The sequence below is a fragment of the Ovis canadensis genome, chromosome 4, assembly GCF_042477335.2.
Source record: "Ovis canadensis isolate MfBH-ARS-UI-01 breed Bighorn chromosome 4, ARS-UI_OviCan_v2, whole genome shotgun sequence".
NCBI lineage: Eukaryota > Metazoa > Chordata > Mammalia > Artiodactyla > Bovidae > Ovis > Ovis canadensis.
In genome coordinates, this window is record NC_091248.1 from 78,389,664 (window position 1) to 78,414,796 (window position 25,133).

The following is a 25,133-nucleotide window of genomic DNA, read 5'->3' on the forward strand; positions in this document are numbered from 1 at the left end:
TTAAAAGCATGTGTTCATATTTACAATAAAAACAAAAGAGAAAAGCCAAATGCTCACTATTGAAGAATTCTAGAGAATCAACTGAGCATTTTAAAAATCACTAACAAAGGCAAGGAATCAAGCACTTACCCTAATGACCCTATTGAACTGTACCACATAATCAATGGTAAATAAGGGAAACATTTTTTGTACATAAATATACCAGCTAAAAAATTGAAGAAAGCCTGAAAGCCATCATTTTTCAATTTCTAATGAATGAATGGATTTGAGTATTGACTATCAGTAGCTATTACAATCACACAAAAAAAGAGACAAATATATTATTTACCCACTGCTGAAAGCATATACCACCATTTATGAAGTACTCTAGCCAAAATGATCAGTCCTGGAAAACTGGGGCCAAATTTACCCTCCCATCACAAACAATTAAAAAATGGGTATAACCAAATAATAATAACCAAACCATTTTTCAAGACATTAGAAATTAGCAAATGAACAACAGTCATCTCTGACAAACAAGAAACAAAATGAGTCCTATGTTTGCCCCAGTTGACCACCTAGAGAAAATTTCCAGGCCACATCACATGGAAGGGGAGCCCAAGAGCAACCCAGCGTTCTTTCTGAGTGGAGGTGATAAGAGTTGGGAATCTGGAAAGGCCAAAGTGGCAGAAGTTCTTAAGACAGAGAGAGGATAGCACTACAATGAAAGAACTTCAGAAATCTGCAGAGTCCTCTTTGAGTATGCGACAGAATACTAATCTATTTAAAACCAATGATCTCAATAATCACATTAAAAATAAATGGTCTAAACACCCCAATTAAAAGACAGATAATACTGGATTGCATTTAAAAAGCCAAGACTCAATTATATGCTACCTATAAGAAGTCCACTTTAAACATAAAAGATGTAAACAACTTAAAGGTGAAAGAGGGAATATATATATATCATTGTAACCCTAGACAAAAGAAAGTTGGAATAGCTATATTCACATTATAAAAGTAGATTTTAGAGCAAAGAATATTAACAAAGATAGAGGCTATTTCATAATAATAAAGACAACATTACAATCCTAAACTTTTACATGTCTAAAACAGAACTTTAAAATACATGAAGCAAAAATTTCAGATATGCAAAAAAAAAGAGAGAGGGAGAGAAAGAAACAAATTGTTAATTGAAGACTTCAATACTCTACTCTCAATAATTGACACGTGTAAATCGAAAATCAGTAAGGATATAGAAGATTAAAAACACTATCAGAAAACTTGTCTTAACTGACATTTCATAAGATTCCACCCTACAATAGCAGAAAACCATTATTTTCAAATGCTCGTAGAACATTCACAAAAACTGTCCTAGTTTGGGGGTGCTAAATAAGTCTCAATGAATTTAAAAGAATTCAAGTCATACAAAGTATGTTCTCCTACCACAGTGAAATTGAATTCCAAATGAATAACAAAAGTTCTACAGAAAATCCCCAAAAGTTTCAAAACTATAGACCACACTTCTAAATAACACTAGGGTCAAAAAAAGAAACAAAAGGAGAAATTTAAAAGTATTTGATATAGAATGAAAATAAAAAATATATTATTTAATAATTGTAGGATGCAGCTAAAGCAATAGTTAGAAAAAAATTTTATAGCATTAACCAACTACATTAAAAAGAATGGTCTCTGCTTTCACCTTAAAGAACTAGAACAAAGAAAATTAAACCCAAAGTAAGCAGAAGAAAATCAGAGAAATTAAAAAGAACAGAAAACAAAAAATAAAAAGATGAAATAAATGAAACCAAAAGCTGGTTTTTCAGAAAGAGATAAAATCGATACACCTCTAGTCAACAGATCAGGAGAAAAAAAAAAAAAGAGGAAAAACACAAATTACCAGTATCAGTAATGAGTGAGTTGTCTTCACTCCAGATTCTACAAATGTTAAAAGGATAAGAAAATGTTATCAACAAATGTATGCCAATAAATTCAACAACTCAGATGAAATGCACATATTTTTGAAAGATAGAAACCAGCAAAGTACACTCAATAAAAAATGAATAACATGAACAGTCCTATATCTTTTGAAGAAATTGAATTTGTAATTTAAAAGCTTTCCCATACACAAAACTCTAGGTCTGGAAAACTTCCCTGGTGAATTCTTCCAAATATTTAAGCAATAAATAATACCAATTCAGCACACTCTTCAAAAAAAATTGTAGAGAGGTAAATATTTCCCAATTCATTCCATTAACTCCACATTAATAACTCATAAGGAAGCAAAATTACATATCAATTTCCTTTATAAATACAAATGTAAAAATTATAAACTAAAGTTTAGCAAATTAATCCAACAGCCTGTTGAAAGGAAACTACATCATGATCATAGTGACTTATCTCAAGAATGCACAGTTGGGCTAATATTCAAAAATTAATCAATGTAATCCATCTATTAACAGACTAAAGAAAAAAATGACATAAAATATTTCAAATGATATCAAAAAAGCATTGAAAAACTTAAATATCTATTCCTAATGAAACTCACAGCAACCCTGGTATAAAAAAGAACTTTCTGGTAAAGGACATCTACAAAATATTTACAGCTATTAATAAAACATATTTAGTGCTTAAAGACCAAATGTTTGCTCTCACAATATCTATTCAACATCATCCCAAAGGTTCTAGCCCAGGTTAAAAAAAAAAAGCAAGCAAAAAGTAAACTGAATCTCCAGATTGGAAAGCAAGAATAAAAGTGTTTTCACTTGCAGATGACATGATCCTCTACAGAGAAAATCTGATTAAATCTTTAAAAAAAAAAGGTAGTAGAACCAATAAATGGTTTAACAATGTAGCATGATACAAGATCAATATACAAAAACCAACTGTATTTCTATGTACTAGGAAGGAACAATTTGAAACTGAAATAAAATACAATTTGCAAATGCATAAAAATATATTAAATACTTAAGGATAAATCTGCTTAAGATTTGTAAGATAGGTACATTGAAAACAAAAACCCTTACTGAGAAATATAAAATAAGCCCTAAATAAATGAAGGTCTCTATTTTCATCTTAAGAAACTAGGATAAGTGGAGCAAATTTTACCACATTCAACATTGTTCAGATGTTGTTTCTCTCCAAATTGATCTATAAAATTAAGGCAATTCCAATTCTAAGCAAAATCCCAAGAGGCATTTTTTTAATTGATAAGCTGATTCTAAGATTCATGTGAAAATGTAACTGATCAAAGTTTCAAAGACAACTTGGAAAAAAAATTAAGTTGGATAAATTACATTACCTGATTTCTAGACTTATAAATAGTAATTAAGACACTATTTTGTATTTTGCACTAAGTTGCTTCAGTCATGTCCGACTTTTTGTGGCCCTATGGACTGTAGCCTACCAGGATCCTCCATCCATGAGATTCTCCAAGCAAGAATATTGGAGTGGGTCACCCTGCCCTCTTCCAGGGGATTTTCCTGACCCAGGGATTAAACTAGGCCTAGTCTCTTACATCTCCTGCATAGTGCCACCTAGGAAGCCCCAAGACACTATTTGGTATATAGAAATAATGATGGACAAAGATAGATAAATGGAACAAACTGAGCAGAAATATATATATATAGATTCCAATTATTTATATAGTCTAATGATGTATAGTCAGGATTCTCAACAACTTTTCAAAGACTATTCAGTGCAAGAGGATAGGCTTTTCAAAAATAGTACTGGCACATTAGATATTTACATGCAAAAACATGAATTTTATCCCTATCTCACACCATACACACATATCAACTCAAAATAAATAAGATCCCTAAATGCAAGACATGAAACTAGAAAACTTGTAGAAAAAACATGAGAAAAAATTTGTAACCTTGAGTTAGGCAAAAATTTTTTAGATATAACATTAAAATCATGATTCATAAAAGAAAAAAAACTGATAGGTTGGGCTTTAGCAAAATTAAGAATTTCTGCTCTTCCAAAGACATTGTTAAAAGAAAGAAAATATACACCACAGACTGGGAGGAAATATTTGCAAATCACATAATCTGATAACGTGAACGTGAAGTCCCTCAGTCGTGTCCGACTCTTTGCAACCCCATGGACTGTAGCCTACCAGGCTCCTCTGTCCATGGGATTTTCCAGGCAATAGTACTGGAGTGGATTGCCATTTCCTTCTCCAAGGGATCTTCCCAACCCAGGGATCAAACCCGGGTCTCCCACATTGTAGACAGACGCTTTACCATCTGAGCCACCAGGGAAGTCCATAAGGGAGACCAAAAAAAAGTACCTACTGAATAGTTCCATTTTACAAAATTTTAGAAAATACAAACTTATCTATAGTGACAGGAAGAAAACAAGTGTTGCCTGGGGATGGAGGGGAAAGGATAACAAAGCAGAACAAAGAAACTCTTTGGGGTGATGGATACTTTCAGCATCATGATAGTAGGGATGGTTTCAAAGGTATACATAAACATCAAGACTTAGCAAATTGTACACTTTATACATGTGTACATGTAAATAAGTTATACTCTAATAAAGTTGTTTTTTATTTTAAAAAAATACACTGAAACTGTTTGAGAATTAAAGAAGGTATTAAAATGTACCAGAAGAAAGATAAGTAAGTATTTTATAATGTTAAAATAGAGATCATTCTAAGCACAACATGAAAATTTGAAACTAAAGAAATAAATGAAATGAAACTTTAAATTTTATGACCTAAAAACAAAAACTTTATATGTTAAAAAAAGCACAAGTAATTAATAAAAATTACAAAATTTCTATGCTAACAAATAATTTAGAAATGCAAATTTTTAAAAGAGATGCCACTTTTCACATAACCATGCCAAAAATTTTAAAAGATTTAAATCCAGCTGCTACTCGGTACAAACTCCAATGTTGAGTGTGTAACTTCATATAATTATTCTGGAAATAACTTTGGTATTTGAATACAGTTTTCAAATGTGCATATCCTTAAACTCAGCCATTTATCCTCAAGGAATTCCTCCAAAGAAAAACAGAGAAGTACAAAAAAGCTATGTACACGGTACCTCCAAGCAACAGAAAGTGAAAGATGCTCAGTCATTTCTGACTCTTTGTGGCCCTATAGACTGTAGCCCACCAGGCTCCTATGTCCGTGGAATTCTCCAGGCAAGAATACTGGAGTAGTTTGCCCTGTCCTTCTCCAGGGGATCTTCCCAACCCAGGGATTGAACCCAGGTCACCTGCATTGCAGGCAGATTCTTTACCATCTGAACCACCAGGGAAACAATAGAATATTACATTAATATTAAAATACAAATTTATTCACAAAGATAGCCATGTATTTGAGTACCATAAAAGACTGCTATAATAGCATGCTATTTGTTATAACATTTAAGTAAAATTTTTCTGTAAAATTTCTGGTATCATGATGTACACTGAATGTCAGCTAATTTAACATCTATTCCCAACCTCCTTTTTCTTAGCCCATCTACATTAGTTCTCAGCCCCCTTTACTGTAGAAGAGGCCATGTGACAATACTATGGCTACTGAGCCATAGGTAGAAATCTCCTATGAACTTTATGGAAACATGCCTTTCTGATAAAAGTTATGTTATTGCCATAGTTATCTCTTTCCTCTACTTCCCGCCTTATAGTTAGATGACTTAAGCTAAAGCACTCTAATGGCAGAAAGTGAGGAGGGAAAACAGAGCCTCTTGATGAGAGTGAAAAGAGAATGAAAAAGCTGACTTAAAACTCAGCATTCAAAAAACTAAGATAATGGCATCCAGTCCCATCACTCTGTGGCAGATAAAAGGGGAAAAAGTGGAAGCAGTGACAGATTTTATTTTCTTGGGCTCCAAAATCATTGTGGACAGTTACTGCAGCCATGAAATTAAAAGATGCTTGCTCCTTGGAAGGAAAGATAAAACAAACTTAGACAGCATATTAAAAAGGAAAGACATCACTTTGCCAACAAAGGTTGGTACAGTCAAAGGTATGGTTTTTCCAGTAGGCATGTATGGATGTGAGTGAAAGTGAAGTCGCTCAGTCGTGTCTGACTCTCTGCAGCCCAATGGACTGTAGCCTACCACGCTCTTCTGTCCATGGGATTTTCTAGGCAAGAGTACTGGAGTGAGCTGCCATTTTGAAAGATGGACCATAAGGAAGGTTGAGTGTCAAAGAATTGATGCTTTTGAATTGTGGTGCTAGAGAGGACTCTTGAGAGTCCCCTGGACAGCAAAGAGATCAAACCAGTCAATCCTAAAGGAAATCAACCTTGAATATTCATTGGAAATGAAGCTAAGCTCCAACACTTTGCCCACCTGATCTGAAGAGCCAACTCATTAGAAAAGACCCTGATGCTGGGAAAGATTGAAGGCAAGAGCAGCAGAGGTTGATATAGTTAGATAGCATCACTAACTCAATGGACATGAATTTGAAAAACTCCAGGAGATAGTGAAGGACAGGGAAGCCTGACTTGCTGCAGTCCATGAAGTTGCAAAGAATTGGACATGACTTAGCGACTGAACAACAACAAATCCAAAGCAGCTATCTTATTGCCATGGAAGAAGCCAACATACTAGAGAATGCACGCTGCAAACAGAAAAAAAGCTGGGTCTTTGATAATATTCACAAACCATCATACCAGCTTTCATACCCACTTCTGGACTTCTCTTTAATCGAGATCAAGAAATTTATATTATCTTGCTTAAATCACATTTAGCCAAAATCACCCAGACAATTATTTATACATATGCATGTATGTAAATATTTTCTGTATAGCCATTAAGCATATTAAAGTTTTTATAATTAGAATATTCTCTACTAGCCAGGATTTGTGGCACCAGACACCTCCATTCAAACACTGTTGATAAAGTTAACTAGTATGAACCTTCAGAAAGTCAATTTCACATTATGTTTCAAAAGCTTTAAAAATATTACCCTTTGTTGGACTCTGTAATTCTGCTTTTAGATATTCATCAAAGAAATAATAATAAATTAAGAGAATCACTGATGTAATAATATATTTACAGTATTAATAAACTGAAAACAACATAAATGTAGAACACTATAATTCTGGGCAAATGATTTTATAGTATAGATTTATGATAGAATAGCATGTAACTATTAAAAATCATAAAACAAAAATCTAATTACATAGAAAGGTGTTTTATTACAATATGCAAAGTAATATTCTTTGGCAGGATGAAATGCTTAGAGAAAATATTTTTTAAAAGAGTAGGGAAATGTAATGAAATATAAGTAGATACTGCTGGGTGGTAGAATTATCAGTAACTTTTGTGTTTTTCTTCTTGGTTGTCCATTGCTGAAAAATTAAAGCTATTTTAAATATACAAAAAAGTAATTGAAATAAACAAATAGAAAGAGATGTAGACTAAAAGTTGTTTTATTTCTTCTCTATGAAGAGCATTCATTTATTTCCAATAAAAAATAAATTTGCAATAGCAACTTTAATATTAACATATGAAAGTCACATATAGCAAAAATGAATATATTACGTAAAGTAAAAAAGTAGCAAGAGTATGTATGTTAAATAATTACAGGATTCCAGTATGTTTAATATAAATACAAATCTGGAAATTCAAAAGAGAACATGCTGTATTCATAAACTGAATCTTAGGGGAAATTTTTTAAAATTTGTCATTGAGTCCCATTGTTAAAATGAATAAGATGCAAATATATGTTGATGAACCTAAGATACATCAAAACAACTAAGTCCAGAATCAGAACAGAAATGAATGAGCTATCTAAGCTTTCCTTAGTACTTCTATCCAACCAGAGCTTACAGAGATTCCTTCTCTGGTCAAAAGCACGCATTCTTATTTAATCTCTATTGGTTTCAGCCATCTACAGTAAAGATCAACCACTCAGAAGCCAGTCTTAAACATTTTTCAAAGATATTAATAAATTTAGCATGCAGCATATACAATTTATATCGCCAGGATAGGAGACAAACTAGTATGTTTGTATAAGATGCTACAAAAGCAGTGACTCTGTCCTTTTTATAATCCAAATTTGTTACAAGAAAATTGACTAGAAGAGAGAGAAGGGAAGGGAATAAGAAACCAAAAGGCTCAAAACTACTTGCTAACTACAGACACACAAGCACACACACATATGCTCATTCACTCAAATTCATTTGAACTAAAGAATAGATTAAGTGTAATAAAGAGCATCTTGGAGATTTTTCACAGAGTTATATATAAATAAGGCTTTTAAAAAAGACTTCAAATTAATGAAAAGTAAATGTTAATCACTTTAAGTAGTTAATAACACAAAAGTTGACTTACCATAAATTTCTAAACCTTGTGGGAAATACTTTGTATTCTAAATCCTATCCACTAATGCAAGAGTGAAGATGCATCTTACAGTCAACAGTGCTGAATTTTAATGATGGATTTAAAAGGGTTGATTTAATTCCCAGATATTTTTTTAAATCCACCTCATCACCAAGAAAGTTAATAGATATGACACATTAGAAACCCTGGCAACTAAAGATGTTTGATCCAATCAGTGCTTCTCTCTTTCCTAACTTACTCCAAAAAGAAAAACCAACACCTGGAGAAAGTCACACCTTCACAAATTACCCCAAATGTTCACTGTGATATTCAAGCTTTATACATGAAACCCCTTCTAAAACATCAGAGGCAGAGAATGAACACTGTCCCTTTCAACTGCTAATGATAGCGGAATCACAAACATCTACTTAAGAGATTACTTTTCAGAGGCATAAGAATATACTTTTAAAAGGTACATCTCCAAAAACCTACAATGAAGATGAATAATAAATATTTATATGCTCAGAAAAAGGATATATTCAAAAACCTACAGTAAAGATGAATAATAAATATTTACATTCCAAGCCAGAAGATCCCACGGTCTAAAAAGAAACATTTGATGTTTTCATTTCTGTATTCTGAAGCAAAATAATGATTATAATAATTCTAATCAAACTTAAAAGGTATACTTTATTACCTTGTTGATATAAGCCATTCGCCTTTGAACAGGCAAACAAGAGGAAAAAACCCTTGAGGTATTTTTATATTCTGACTTAACAATTATCTGATAATTACCCTATCATTACCTGTTGATGAAGGATTCCATTCTAAATTCTTAACATTTCTGATGTTACAGGCATGTTACTTCAAAAGTCCTACCTGGAAAGAGACTGAGAAGACTGACTGGAGATTTGTTGGTATCAATAGTTAGTTTGTGGCTTGCAGTTTTTGAAGGCTGGCCTGGTAAGCAGACTAATTTCAAGGGAAGTCTAAACTTACATTGGCTAACTCGAGGAATGCCTGAAATTAAAAAGAGAGAAATATATACTCATAAATTTGACAAATAAGAAAAAAACTGTATTACTTCACTAATTGTAGTACATGGTAGTAACATATCTTAGTTTAAATGTTTGCTACCTGACCATTTCATCTAGCACAACTGAAATAACTGGAAAGCATTATCATAATTTATGTATTTACATTATTATCCAAAGGTACAAGACAAAAATAAAATCTTAAAAAGGAGCATAAGAGTAAGCTCTGCCTTTAATAATAATATCATTTTTTTTAAATTCACAGTTGAAAGTTATATAAAACATTATATGCAGTTATATTCAATTACTAAACTGTCTTTAAGACCTTCAAAGCTCTGGTCCTAATCCAAGACTATCAGCTAAAATGAGCAAAGAATATGAAGTTTATATCAGGAATACTCTGTATGACCATATCTAATTGTTTCTCTAACTCCCCAATCTTTTAATCTTTAGCTTTTTTATTTACTGAATATTCAAAGTACAATTAACAATTTGCAATAAATTATGAGCATGAAAGCAGAATGTTTCCTACTGAAGTTCTAATAAACTTCATGTCATTTTACATATCAACATTAAGAATATTACTTTCATACAAATTAATTTTTCCCAATTCATTTAACTTTACAAATCACTTTTAAACAGTATTCTGAAAGGTTTACACAGTCACTCAATTCTCAAATTTTTTCAGAAAGTATAGAAGCATATTGAAATAGGCAATTTCATGAATAAATAACAATGAAGATTTTTATATCAGAATTTAAAGTTTTTAAAAGCTATTCCTTTTAACATTTTTATAAAAAATGAAACTGAAACCAAAGCAAAGTAGGCTCTCTACTAATAAATCAGGTAAAGCAATTCTACAAATTTAGTTTTCTCTCCTTTTAATCTAGGATTCTATTTTTGACTGGATAGGATAAAAAATAATATACAGAAAACTGTATCTTGGTAAACTGCTGTAGAGAAAGGGAAGACTTAAAATGTTCTACTCTATCTAATGGATCCACACTTTAATTCCTTTTACAGTGGAGTCAGAGAGCAGCTTAAAAATAGGAAAGCAGAAGAAGGAAATTTTGGAGACATGATCCCAAAGTAGGATTCCTAGAATTAGCAATATATTCTGTTAATGCCAATTGGAGTTGTGTGGTTTATTCTACAACCAAGCTGGGAGTATGCTTTTCAGTACTACTTATTCACAAGGATAGTGAGATATCATCAAAAATAGCAAACATATTGATATATGAGGTCAATTAAATACTTTTTCAGAGCATGTGGAGCATATTTGTCATTCTCTTCAATATAATCTATTATCCATCAAATTTTACATAGCTCATTTTTTCTCATAACCAACAGATGTTAAATTCACTTCTCCTGGAATCCTAGATGCAAATTATAACTGGTGTCTCTTCAGAAAAGTCCCAGGGTATTATTTCCTGACATTTTGTGAGGTTTTAGAGGCATGTGTATTTGTACTTAACAGTGATGAAATGTTTTGACTCAAAATATTATGGTAACATGATCTAAGCTACTGCTCAAACCACAGCTATCAATATCACCATAAAAAAATATCACAAAGTATTATTCTTTCCAACTTCATATATTCCATACATCCCCAAATTATGAAAATATACCTGCTAATATGCTTCCTCTACAATATATAAATTACAGCCTCAATTAATAGATGCAATCTGGTAAGAACCAGGAAACTGAAGCCTATTGCCATTTCCTTCATTTTAAATGAACAGAGTAATGGGGAAAAAAGCACTTCATTTTCTGACAATTCTGTACATGCACAAAGAGAAGCTATCATCTATGTACTTTCAACCAAGTCTGAGCTAATTGTTCAAATAAAATTTAGCTGTAAACACTCTTTTAAAATTATACTGCTAAAACTGTGGCTCAGCTTCACTTGGACCAGGTACTGATTGAATTTGTGGTAAAACAAAATTAATCATGATCAACGCTAGCTTTACATTACTTATATATATTTGAAGATTATTGCCTTAAATCTCCAAGAACCCAGAGCTAAAGAAACTAGTGGTATATACATGTTTTCAGAAATTGAAACAAATGGATTGCAAGCACTAATAAACCCAAAAAGGGTAATACATTATAACTCAATTCACAGTTCAGTTAAGTCAGTTAATGACAATATCACACACTAGGGCAATGGTCAGCAGTTGCTAAGATTTGTAGAACCTCTCCAGAACTTCTTTTCTCTCCAAGAATTGTAAACCTGTTTCATAGGACATTTGGAAAACATTACTTTGAAAAATGATGACACATACTTAATAAAATGATTATGGCTATTTTTTAAATGATGGCAGCTTGAGAAGTTCTACCATTAGGGAAGAAAAAAAAGAATATGAAATCCTTTAGAAATGAGTTTAAGGAAACCAAATCTTTAAAAATAAAAATTACAAAACCAGTATTTTAGAATACTTCCCATCAAATTAAAACCTAAACATTTCAAAATATAATGTCTAGTATTTAAACATGGGGTTTATCAGAGGCACATTTCTATTGAGGTTTACATTTTCTTAAGAAACTTGAAATGTAAATTTGTCTACCAGTTACTCTTCAGGCTATAATTGTACCTAAGAACCTGAAGCTGGAGATGTGTAGAGATATGTGTGAGGGTATGCATATGTGCATCTATAATAAGGAAAGAAAAAAATTATATGTATTTGAAGACTTTCCAAAGTTGCTAGTAGGGTAGCTTTCAGCTTAGTTGAAAGAGCCTAACTTGCCCTAATTGTCTACCATCAGCAATATTCTGTTGGCAAAACAGGCTATTTGGCTTATTCAACTCTCTGAGTATAATGCTGAGAGAGAAGAAAATTTGGTCATTTGTAATACGCAAATATTGGCCTACTCACTCATCAGACTGACTTTGTTCTACAGTTTTTTAACAAATATAATCACCTCTCCTTCAAACACTTCCCCTGCTAGCTTACTAGAGGAAATGGACAGTCACAAGTACTATGGTGCAATTAATCACAAAATTATTTAACACTTAGAGACAAAATTCACATAAAAATCACTCCTGACAGAACAGTTTTTCCAGAAAGAGAATTCTAATTACCCCTGGCACACCCAAGAGACCAGTATCACTGTCAAGAGGGAAGCCAAAATGTGCTCTAAAAGAAAGGAAAAAGAACTTATATACCAGAGTAGAATAACTATATATTACACATCTATATAATGCCTTTAGAACTCTTTCCAGGGACCTGCTAGAGTGATTTCGTGTTGAAAACAAGGGGCCCGAAAGCAGTAGCAAAGTCTGGTAGCCAGAACTTCCTTGATCCCTTCCTGTTATGTCTGGCTACGTACTGTGCTCCATCTGCAGTCATGTTTTACACTGCCCATGTCATGTAACGCTAATGCAGAAATAATGGAGACTAACTCTTATGGGACAACATAAAACCTCATTTGCTTCTCTTTTTCCACATGTAAAAGCGGGACTGCTTATCTGCAATACAGTCTGAACAGATCAGGTCAATAAAATGGAACAGTCTTTGAAATGTGAAGCTTTGTGTGTAAGTAAGATCTAAGTTGTCAACATATTATTTTTTTTGCGTACTAGGCGAAGCTGAATATTTCAACTCTACTCCTGAAGCTTAATTAAAATTTTTAAATATAGCATAAGAGATTATTCAAACTGGCTTTAGCTTTGCATTAAAATACTAAAATTTCCATATATTGTGATTTTTTTCTCATAGTTTGATCTGAATTTATAGTAAAAGGGAATAAATCACTTTCAATAATAACCTTTACAGATTTTTTTTAAACTCAAAACAAATAATTTAAATAATAATACAGAATTTTCTAAAAGTTATTGCAAAATCTTATCAGTTACATGCACTCTTGCAAAGTAAAATATAAATATTATTAATATTTTTAATAACCCAAATTCTAATTTGACAAGTATGCTTTAAGTATACTTTAGGTAAGCTAAAAGCTTATTTGTATTAAAATATTTCTCATATAAATACATATTCACCTTCCAGACACTATGCAATTCAGGTTATTGGTACCACAACTATATGAGTAATTAAAGCCATTAAGTATTTTATTTATCTAATATTACCAATTAATATTATCTAATATTAATCTAAAATGGCTAATAAACTAAGACATACCATCCCATTAAGTCTGTGTCTAGAAAGAAAAATAATCAAAGTAGAAGATACTTTTAGAGTGCCTCCCATATAATCAGAATACTGTACAATTCAGGGACTTGAACCCCGCTCTCAAAGAAAAGAGCTCAAAAATCTACTAGGGAGACCTAACGAACAAACAATGAAATTCATATTATGATAAGTATTATAGCAAAGTAGTAAACAAAGGATTTGGAGAAGACAAGAAGTGACAACACTGACCCAGGCAAGTTCAAGGGGTCAGATTCTTGATAATATTTCCTCACAAATTCTCAACAAAACAAGAAATTGGCCCACAGAATGAGTACACACGGCATTCTGATCAGAGAAAGAGGTGAATCTTTTGGGGTATACAGAATCAGACAATTTAGAATTCAGAACTGTTTTCCTTACTCTTTTTAAGTAAACTAAGATAACAGAGCATACAGGCAAATCACGAGTAACTTACAGACACAAGTAGTCAATGACAGCTTTGGTTTTGTTCAAAAATGTCATGAAGTTTCATTGTTTCTCATGACTCTGAAACAACTAATAATGAATGATAAGTATCTATTATGGAAACATCTATTTTCTTCTCCGTAGCCAAATCAAGGCACTGAATCACCCTAAAGAGGTTGCTAGAGTCAAAACAGCAATCCATAAAAAGATTCATTCAAGGGATAGTACCATAATTCAATTACTAACCAAATTTCACTTCTGAAATTCATTTTATTCTAAATTATCTTTTCACTTACCATCAGGATTTCGCTCTATCCATCAGAGGCAATGCAAAAAGGGATAGGGGAGAAAGAATACAACAAATTATGCCATAAAATTACAGCACAAATTTAATGCTCATCTGCTTAAAATATAAATTAAAACTTTAAAGATTCATACAGATGACATAAATGGCCTTCCAATAAATATAAGCCAATTCACAGCTGAAGAATATAATATGATAACTGAAATCTAATAATATATTTGCTCTTCCATATTCACAAGTCCATGAAAGGGTGTTATTCTAGTACAAATGCATTAAAAAGAGGTAAAGATATATGATCTATCCAAAAACAAACCAGATTCAATATGTAAATGACATCAAGAGCATTACATGAATCTGGGAGGAAGAAAATGAGCTAAAGGCAAATACATATAATTAATATTTTCAGTTAGCCTTGCTTTATTATAACTTTAATTAGTAGATATTATTATGGAACAGTCTTTTTTTTCAGCTTTTCACTTTTATAGACTTGTTTTTACTTTAATTTCTAATTAGCTTTCAAACAATTACTGTCTATGCTCTTTGTTTTCGTAATAATTTATAATCTTTCAAATTCCATCTTTACAAAAGCATAATAGCTAAAAATGGTATGTGCAACCATAAGCTCACCAAATGATTTAATAACTATATAGCATAGTTTTAAGCTTTTGTCTACTTGCTAGGTATTCCATTTATTTATTTTAAATTTATTTTCAGCTACTTTTCCTTAAAGATAAATGAAATAATTAGTTGAATTAACGCATCAACAATCTCTACAACTATATTTTCAAGGAGTAACGAAGATAAAAAGTATAATAATGCCTATGATTATTGAGATGTCCAATTAATGATAAATTACCTAGAGATTTTAGCCAACATGTCCTATTTTTTATTTCACAACTCACTGAGCATTTCAATGTTTTTTTCAGAAATATAATGTCCATCATTTCTTGATCCCTTGTGGAAGTCTTGTATTTCTTTCTGAAGCGAGCTTTCTCAAAGGTGCTTAAACGTAAAATATTTACACTACCTCATATTTTGAAAATATAGGTAAAAGGTTAAAGTGGTCATTTTTGGCTAAAAATGATTTTTTATAATTTAAAATAAAATTATTTACAAAGAAACAGACTTTGAAAACATGTACTAAAGTTATAAAAAAAACACCTCCAAGTATAGAGTTGTCAATGCATAAACCAGAAAATTCACTGAGACAAAATAAGAACTACAATTTTAAAAACATCGCCAAGGTGCCTCATTAGCACAGTAGGAAGGGTGACAATTACATAAAAATATTGCTACACAACCAAAGTGGATATCAATAGAAAAAATATGAATATGGCACCTTTAAGGCTTTTTAAACAAAGACAACTATACAGAAATGCTTAAAAACACAAATGCAACATTGCTGAAATATACTATCAGTTATACTACATTTAAACTTTTTTTTAAAAAAAGCAGTGACTAATTATTATTTATCAATCAACTAATTGTCAAACTCTTACTATGAAAAATTCACTATACAAAAACACACAAAGAAACTATAAAATTGAATCCAATTTGAAATTTATAATAACTGGATCTCTACTGGTCTAAAGAGAACTTTTTGATCCATTAGTTTCTTGAAATAATACAGAACCTGTTCTTAAGTATTTTAACATGTAAGATACTAAAGAATTTTATTTAATCACTAAAGCAGTGTCTGAAACTCTAAAGACTGCCTTAATATTACAGTAACCTATATGGTGATTTTTACTAATTCAGACTAGGCTTTTCTGTTTAGCTCAAATACATGAAGTCTGACTAGATAACACTTTTCTAGTAAGAATAAAAAGTATCATATTCACTATTAATTGAAAAGATAGAATCAAACATTACATATAGAAATCAGCTGAATAGACATCACTAATAATTCATAACACATGAAACTAACTTCGATGGATATTTTTAATTGAACACTATGTAATAATATTTTTCTTTTAATAATATTTACAATGTGTCTTACCATCTTAAACACTTACACATTTAACCCACAACTCCAATAATTTAAAAGAAGTGATTATTAGGCTTATAAATTTGTGAACTATATGTTTACCTGTTGGTCTGGAATAAGAAACAACAGCATTTCCTTCCAATTCAGGTGGTAAATAACTTCCTTTCAGATAAACGGAAAAGCCTACAGTTCTAGTCATCTCTGGTGCTATAAGCAATGTAAAAATAATATGTTATGTAATTTTAGGCAATTATTATTAACAACAGCTGAAATTAGATACACACTGCATGCCAGCTACTGTCTTAAGCATTTTACATAACACTGTGAAAGTGCTGCATTCAATATGCCAGCAAATCCGGAAAACTCAGCAGTGGCCACAGGACTGGAAAGGTCAGTTTTCATTCCAATCCCAAAGAAAGGCAATGCCAAAGAATGCTCAAACTACTGCACAATTGCACTCATCTCACATGCTAGTAAAGTAATGCTCAAAATTCTCCAACCCAGGCTTCAGCAATATGTGAACCATGAAATTCCTGACGTTCAAGCTGGTTTTAGAAAAGGCAGAGGAACCAGAGATCAAATTGCCAACATCCGCTGGATCATTAGAAAAGCAAGAGAGTTCCAAAAAACCATCTATTTCTGCTTTATTGACTATGCCAAAGCCTTTGACTGTGTGAATCACAACAAACTGTGGAAAATTCTGAGAGAGATGGGAATACCAGACCACCTGACCTTCCTCTTGAGAAATCTGTATGCAGGCCAGGAAGCAACAGTTAGAACTGGACGAGGAACAACAGACTGGTTCCAAATAGGAAAAGGAGTACGTCAAGGCTGTATATTGTTACCCTGCTTATTTAACTTATATGCAGAGTACATCATGAGAAATGCTGGACTGGAAGAAACACAAGCTGGAATCAAGATTGCTGGGAGAAATATCAATAACCTCAGATATGCAGATGACACCACCCTTATGGCAGAAAGTGAAGAGGAACTCAAAAGCCTCTTGATGAAAGTGAAAGAGGAGAGTGAAAAAGTTGGCTTAAAGCTCAACATTCAGAAAACGAAGATCATAGCATCCGGTCCCATCACTTCATGGGAAATAGATGGGGAAACCGTGGAAACAGTGTCAGACTTTATTTTGGGGGGCTCCAAAATCACTGCAGATGGTGACTGCAGCCATGAAATTAAAAGACGCTTACTCTTTGGAAGAAAAGCTATGACCAACCTAGACAGCATATTGAAAAGCAGAGACATTACTTTGCTGACTAAGGTCCGTCTAGTCAAGGCTACAGTTTTTCCTGTGGTAATGTATGGATGTGAGAGTTGGACTGTGAAGAGGGCTGAGTGCCGAAGAACTGATGCTTTTGAACTGTGGTGTTGGAGAAGACTCTTGAGAGTCCCTTGGACTGCAAGGAGATCCAACTAGTCCATTCTGAAGGAGATCAACCCCGGGATTTCTTTGGAAGGAATGATGCTAAAGCTGAAACTCCAGTACTTTGGCCACCTCATGTGAAGAGTTGACTCATTGGAAAAGACTCTGATGCTGGGAGGGATTGGGGGCAGGAGGACAAGGGGATGACAGAGGATGAGATGGCTGGATGGCATCACCGACTCAATGGACTTGAGTCTGAGTGAACTCCAGGAGTTGGTGATGGACAGGGAGGCCTGGTGTGCTGTGATTCACGGGGTCGCAAAGAGTCGGACATGACTGAGCGACTGAACTGAACTGAACTGAACTGCAGAGATTAATTCATTTAATCCTCACAACAACCCTGCATGGTGGTCACTATTATTATCTCCATTTTTGGTGCATTAGGAAAATGGCAACAGAGATCAAAAAGCTTGCCCAAGGTCATATAGTTAAGGCAGAGGTGGGAACTGACTCCAAAACAAGGTTATCTACCATTCCACACCACTGCCTCTCTTTACTCAGATGAACAGACAGGATGAACAAAGAAAAAGGTACACAAAGGGAAAGAGAATTTGGGAGTGGGAAATAGTGCTTTATCATGGTTAGAACACAGATTGCAGGAGAAAATGAAAGGTGGAACTGGATATGGATGTAACTAAAACTGTAGCAACTTAGCAGATTGTACATAGCCTTCCATATTCATGCACTTGACCTCCAACATGTATTAGAGAGCTATAAAAAGTTTTCAACTGGAAAACATTAATTATCCAGAATGTTTCTGAAAGACAACTTGGAAGTACTGTGAAAATTTTATAGATAAAGTAAGATGCCACCTACAAGTTTACCTCAACCACTAACCATTCATTCACTGATTCAATGAGTACTTATTGAGTTTCTACTATCTGCCAGGCACTCAGTTAAAGGTTAGTTATATAAAGAAAAAAAAAAAAAGAAATGGTCTTGATTTTTATGAGTAAAACACAGGGTTCCTAAACAGTGGCATAAAGAAAAACAGAAAAAGAGTTGAAAGACAATTCAGATGTCATTTTATCAGAACTAATGACAACTTGTAAGTGGTAAGATGTAAGTGGTAAGAGAGACTCTATACAAATGAATATTACAAAGAATTGTCATTTATTACCTACTATTTTAAGCATTATTACAGATATCATATATAGATTCATTTTCTAATTAAATCTAATCAATTTTCTGATTAAATTCAAATTAAAATAGTTCTGCAAGACAGATATCATTATCCCCTTTCTGCAGATTAAAAAAAAAAAAAACCACACTGAGGTTCCATCTAATTACCAAAGCAGCTTGCCCATGGTTACACTGAGTGAGTGTTGGAAAGTGAAAGTCACTCAGTTGTGTCTGACTGTTCACAACCCTATGGACTATACAGTCCATGGAATTCTCTAGGCCAGAATATTGGAGTGGGTAGCCTTTCCCTTCTCCAGGGGATCTTCTGCACCCAGGGATCAAACCCAGGTCTCCCGCATTGCAGACCTGATTCTTTACCAGCTGAGCAACAAGGGAAGCCCTTGAGCGTTACAGCCAAAATTCAAATTCAGGCCACACTTCAAAGCCAATAAATATATTTTCTAGTGACTCAACAAATAGCTCACTAGAGAAACACCATTTAAAAATTCTTCCAAAATATAGTAATTAATTACAATTGCAGGTCCATTTAGTTAAGAAAATTGCTTGAAAATCTGTAATTACTATGGCTCAACAGCCATTCATTGAATGTCCATGACTGATGTTTAGAGAGGAAATATAAGCAAAACAACACAATGATTTCAGGAAAATACCTGATATATTCGGATAAGAAATAGAGCCATGACATAAATCTACTAATAAAAAAAACTAATAAAAAAAAAACCCTCACACCATGATAGACTTTCAGCCAAAAGAAAACACTTACCTATAAATTCAAAGGTGAACTGATCACCAGTTAGTACTAAAGGTGGTGGCACATAGATTGATAATTTGATCTTCTGCAATGCTACTCGATTCTTCAGTGTGACCTGAGAAAATAGAAATTGCTATTAACAGAAAATTACATGCTTTCCAAATTGATAGAATACTACAACTACTTAAAAAAAACAAATAATTAGAGAAATACCATCTAAGAAAAAAAATGAGCTATCACAAAACATAATGTGTAACATAAGTAGTAGATTAAAAAGTTCTACCCAGTTAGAAACTGGGCAAAGGAGTCGAACAGACTTTTTCTCCAAGAAGATAAACAAATAGCCAATAAGCATATGAAAGAATGCTCAAAATCGCTGTATGAAATACAAAGTAAAACCACATTGGAATACTACTGTACATCCACTAAAATGCTATAATCAAAAAGGGAAAAACAGGTGTTACCAAGAATGTGGAGAAAACAAGAAGCTGCATAAATTGCTGTTGGAAATGTAAAACGGTATAGCTAATCAAAAAAAAAGGTCTGACAGTTTCTTTTAAAATTAAACATAAATTTATCATTTAACCTCATAATTCCTTATGAAGAGAAATAAAACAAATGTCCACCCAAAATCTGGTACACATGTATTAGCAGTATTATTCACAATAACCAAAATTAGAAACAACCCAAGCATCCATAAACTGATGACGTGACAAACAAAATATGGAATATCCATGCAATGAAATATTATTCAGTAATAAAACTAATGAAGTACTGATACATGCTACAACATGGGTACACTACATTATTAATATGTTAAATGAAAGAAGTCACAAAAAGACCACATATTATTTGGTGCAATTTATATGAAATATCCAGAGTGGGCAAATCTACAGAGACAGAAAATAGATTAGCAGCTGCTTGGGGATGGTAGTAGGATTGAAGGTGGGGGTGTGGAGAGAAAAGAAAGCAACAGCTAAGGAATACAGGGTTTTTACTGGGCGGGGGGGCGGGGGGCGAGGAGGACAAAAATGTTCAAAAGTTAAATTGTGGTGATCATTTTGCACATGTGTGCATGCTAAGTCACTTCAGTCGTGTATGACTCGTTGTGACCCTATGGCCCTATAATTGCATAGTATGTGAATTATAACTGAATAAAAGTATTAAAAATGCTCTATCAATAGCAGACCCAAAAAATCTTCCCCCATATTTGGTGAATAATTACATCTTAAAATATTATATGTGTTAATTCTTCTTTACAGATATGGCATCATGAATTATTCATTTTATCTAGTATCAGTATATCACCTTTTTCAGAAGTTAATTGCTCTCTAAAGATTTCCTTACTAGGTAGGTATTTACTAGTTTAAATACATATGTAGTTTACTATATTTTCTTCTATGGCTTAACAGCAAAAATAGCTGACATAACTACTCTAGAAAACATCAAAGAATGGCAATATTGACTAATCGACTACATTTCTAAGCTGGCTGTATTTCCAAACTGGTGCTCTTGGTTGATGATGCTAAGAAAACCCTCCCATTCCAATTAGAATTAATAGCTAAGAATTCTGGGGTCATAGACTACCTCAGAAATAGGGTGAGTATGGATTGAGAAGGCCAGGACTTCTCTCACTCCCCCTTAAGAGAAACATTAGCAGAATTCATCAGGCCCAAAGATCTTTGCTGGGCCACAGTGCTAAGGGAATCAAAGAAAAAGCTTAAAGATCTGGCTTCCATTGGGAACATTCTCTCTTTGGATTTTGTCTCCTAAACATCCCAGCCTCTTTGAATCATCTCCGTTGGCTAAGTTTATCCACATGGTAAGCCAGATTTATTACAGTCGCTAGCCCAGTAGTGTTGTTAGACCAATTAAGTCACAATCTCAGGGGGCAGACCTGGGTATTGGTATTTTTCTTAATAGTTCCCCAGGTAAGACCTATGTATAACCAGAATCGAGAAGCTTTCTTCTACATGGCTTTTTTGCCTTGGAGCAATTCAGTCTTGCCTCTATAGTATATGAGACAGATTCATTTCACTACTAATTAGCATAGTGCAAGGGCATGGCTTCCCTGGTGGCTCAGTGATAAAGATCTGCCTACCAATCCAGGTGACCTGGGTTCGATCACTAGGTTGGAAGGATCCCCTGGAGAAGAAAATGGCAACCCACTCCAGTATTCTTGCCTGGGAAATCCCATGGACAGAGGATCCTGGCAGGCTACAATTTAGGGGGTCACAAAACAGCTGGACATGATTTAGTGACTGGGCACAAGCAAGGGCATACTTAATTTTTAAGAAAAGACATTTTTAATTTTCTCTTACGTAAAAGGCATGTATCAACTATACCTTAATTATATATATATACACACACATATATATACAAGTTACAGATAGAAAAATAATATACAAGTATAACTGGCCTACAAACACTATCCATATACAATTAGATTCAGTAAATGTATTAATTTTACCTGATGTGTGTATTCTGTACCATTTAAAAATAAACATAAAATTTTTGACTTGCAAAGTAAAAATTTTAAAGGACAATAATTGATGGAAATAAATACAATAAACACAGCAAATGAACAACGAATCCTCAGATTTTCACTTTATGAGCCCTGGGTAAGGGAGGAAATCTGCATAACAGTACACAGTAATAGCACAGATCACAAGTCCCTTGAAAGTCTATGATCCGACAGATTAGGTTAGTACCTCTAATTCCCATGAAGTTATGAAATGGTCAAAGAGACCGGAAAATTTGACTGAGAAAGGAGAGTTCGGTCCACACATTTTGCCCATTTCTGGTCAGTCCCCAAAGGAGATGTTGGGTGCCTCTTGGCACTGGCAGGTTGCTATAAACCCCCAACAGGTTTCTGCCATAAGCTATATGAGGTCACCCTGGAACTGCAGAGCAGGGCTCCAAGCTTGGTTCGCACAGGCTGTGTCATTCATTCACACAAGCACACCGTAGAGTTAGTAGAGCAGAAAATGTGTTTACTAGGAGAACAGATTTATTCTAAAATTCATAATACCTTTTTAGTAAAATCCTAATGGTAATTACAGGAAGAACTATGCAAGTACTACAACATTCTTTCTAATCGCTATTCCTTAAATAAATAGAATATAATTTAAATATTTTATTAATAGTAATCCTTCCCTGGTGGCTCAGACAATAAATAATCTGACTGCAATGCAGGAGACCCAGGTACCATCCCTGTGTCAGGAAGATCCCTCGGAGAAGGGAATGGCTACCCACTCCAGTATTCTTGCCTAGAGAACTCCATGGACAGAGAAGCCTGGAAGGCTACAGTCAATGGTGTCACAAAAAGGCTACAGCCTAAGGTATCACTACTGAGCAATTAACACCTACTTACAGGACTGTCAGTTCAGTTCAGTCACTCAGTCATGTTTGACTCTTTGCGACCCCATGGACTGCAGCACGCCAGGCCCCCCCCTGTCTATCACCAACTCCTAGAGTTTACTCAAACTCTTGTCCATTGAATTGATGATGCCATCCAACCATCTCATCCTCTGTCGTCCCCTTCTCCCACCTTCAATCTTTCCCAGCATCAGGGTCTTTTCAAATGAGTCATTTCTTCGCATCCGGTGGCCAAAGTCTTGGGGTTTCTTTCAGCTTCATCATCAGTCCTTCCAGTGAATATTCAGGACTGATTTCCTTTAAGATGGACTTTAAGATGGTTGTATTTCTTTGCAGTACAAGGGACTCTGAAGAGTCTTCTCCAACACCACAGTTCAAAAGCATCAGTTCTTCGGTACTCAGCTTTCTTTATGGTCCAACTCTAACACCCATACGTGACTACTGGAAAAACCATAACTTTGACTAGACATACCTTTGTTGGCAAAGTAATGTCTCTGCTTTTTAATAAGCTGTCTAGCTTGGTCATAGCTTTTCTTCCAAAAAGCAAATATTTTTTTAATTTCATGGCTGCAATCACCAACTGCAGTGACTTTGGAGCCCCCCAAAATAAAGTCTGACACTGTTTCCACTGTTTCTCCATCTATTTGCCATGAACTGATGGGACCAGATGCCATGATCTTCATTTTCTGAATGTTGAGCTTTAAGCCAACTTTTTCACTCTCCTCTTTCACTTTCATCAAGAGGCTCTTTAGCTCTTCTTCACTTTCTGCCATAAGGCTGGTGTCATCTGCATATCTGAAGCTATTGATATTTCTCCTGGCAATCTTGATTCCAGATTGTGCTTCATCCAGCCCAACATTTCTCACGATGTACTCTGCATATAAGTTAAATAAGTAGGGTGACAATATACAGCCTTGACGTACTCCTTTTCCTACTTGGAACCAGTCTGTTGTTGCATATCCAGTTCTAACTGTTGCTTCTTGACCTGCATACAGATTTCTCAGGAGGAAGGTCAGATGGTATGGTATTTCTATCTCTAAGAACTTTTCACTGTTTGTTGTGATCCCCTCAGTCAAAGGCTTTGGCATAGTCAATAAAGCAGAAATAGATGGTTTTCTGGAACTCTCTTGCTTTTCTAATGATCCAACGGATGTTGGCAATTTGATCTCTGGTTCCTCTGCCTTTTCTAAATCCAGCTTGAACATCTGGAAATTCACGGTTCATGTACCGTTGAAGCCTGGCTTGGAGAATTTTGAGCATTACTTTGCTAGAGTGCGAGATGAGTGCAATTGTGAAGTAGTTTGAGCATTCTTTGGCATTGCCTTTCTTTGGTATTGGAATGAAAACTGACCTTTTCTAGTCCTGTGGCCACTGCTAAGTTTTGCAAATTTGCTGACATATTGAGTGAAGCACCTTCACAGCATCATCTTTTATGATTTGAAATAGCTCAACTGGAATTCCATCACCTCCATTAGCTTCATTCTTAGTGATGCTTCCTAAGACCCACTTGACCTCACATTCCAGGATGTCTGGCTCTAGATGAGTGATCACACCATCGTGATTATCTGGGTCATGAAGATCTTTTTTTGTATACTTCGTCTGTGTATTCTTGCCACCTCTTCTTAGTATATTCTGCTTCTCTTAGGTCCATACCATTTCTGTCCTTTATTGAGCCCATCTTTGCATGAAAATTTCCTTGGTATCTCTAATTATCTTGAAGAGAGCCCTAGTCTTTCCCATTCTATTGCTTTCCTCTATTTCTTTGCAGTGATCACTGAGGAAGGCTTTCTTATCTCTCCTTGATATTCTTTGGAACTTTGCATTCAATGGGTATATCTTTCCTTTTCTCATTTGCCTTTCATTTCTCTTCTTTTCATACCTGTTTGTAAGGCCTCCTCAGACAACCATTTTGCCATACTTGTCTGTACATATATTTTAAATAAAATTAATGATAATAACCATTAGCAGCTTTCTATATTCATGGAACCATCCTAATAAATTATTTGTGTGTATTATCTCATTTACCCATTACAACATTGTGAAACAGGTACTACCTATCACTATATCCCATTTTACATAAGAGAAAAATGTGACTCAGAGAAGCTAGATAATTTGACCAAGGCAACTCTGATTATACGTGGAAGAACCATCATTTAACTTCTGTCTGTCAGTCCAGAGCCCATGCTCTTAATTAGCTGTGGTTAAGAATCAAAACAACTGCAAATGAAAAAGTTCCCCCATT

General features: G+C 34.0%; 1 protein-coding gene across 4 annotated transcripts in view; it reads right to left on the minus strand.

The window, feature by feature from the left end:
* The window catches only part of BBS9 (Bardet-Biedl syndrome 9), a 471,120-nt gene that overhangs the window by 240,292 nt on the left and 205,695 nt on the right, over positions 1–25,133 (minus strand). For all 4 annotated transcript variants that reach the window (XR_011256695.1, XM_069588065.1, XM_069588067.1 and 1 more), the window contains 4 exons: positions 19,526–19,628; positions 16,290–16,394; positions 14,193–14,207; positions 9,147–9,287 (listed from right to left, as the gene is read on the minus strand). Coding sequence is in view for 3 of the 4 variants with exons in the window: in XM_069588065.1 (XP_069444166.1) it covers positions 9,147–9,287; positions 14,193–14,207; positions 16,290–16,394; positions 19,526–19,628 (364 nt within the window). In the remaining variant the exon portion in view is untranslated. The remainder of the gene's footprint in view (positions 1–9,146; positions 9,288–14,192; positions 14,208–16,289; positions 16,395–19,525; positions 19,629–25,133) is intronic.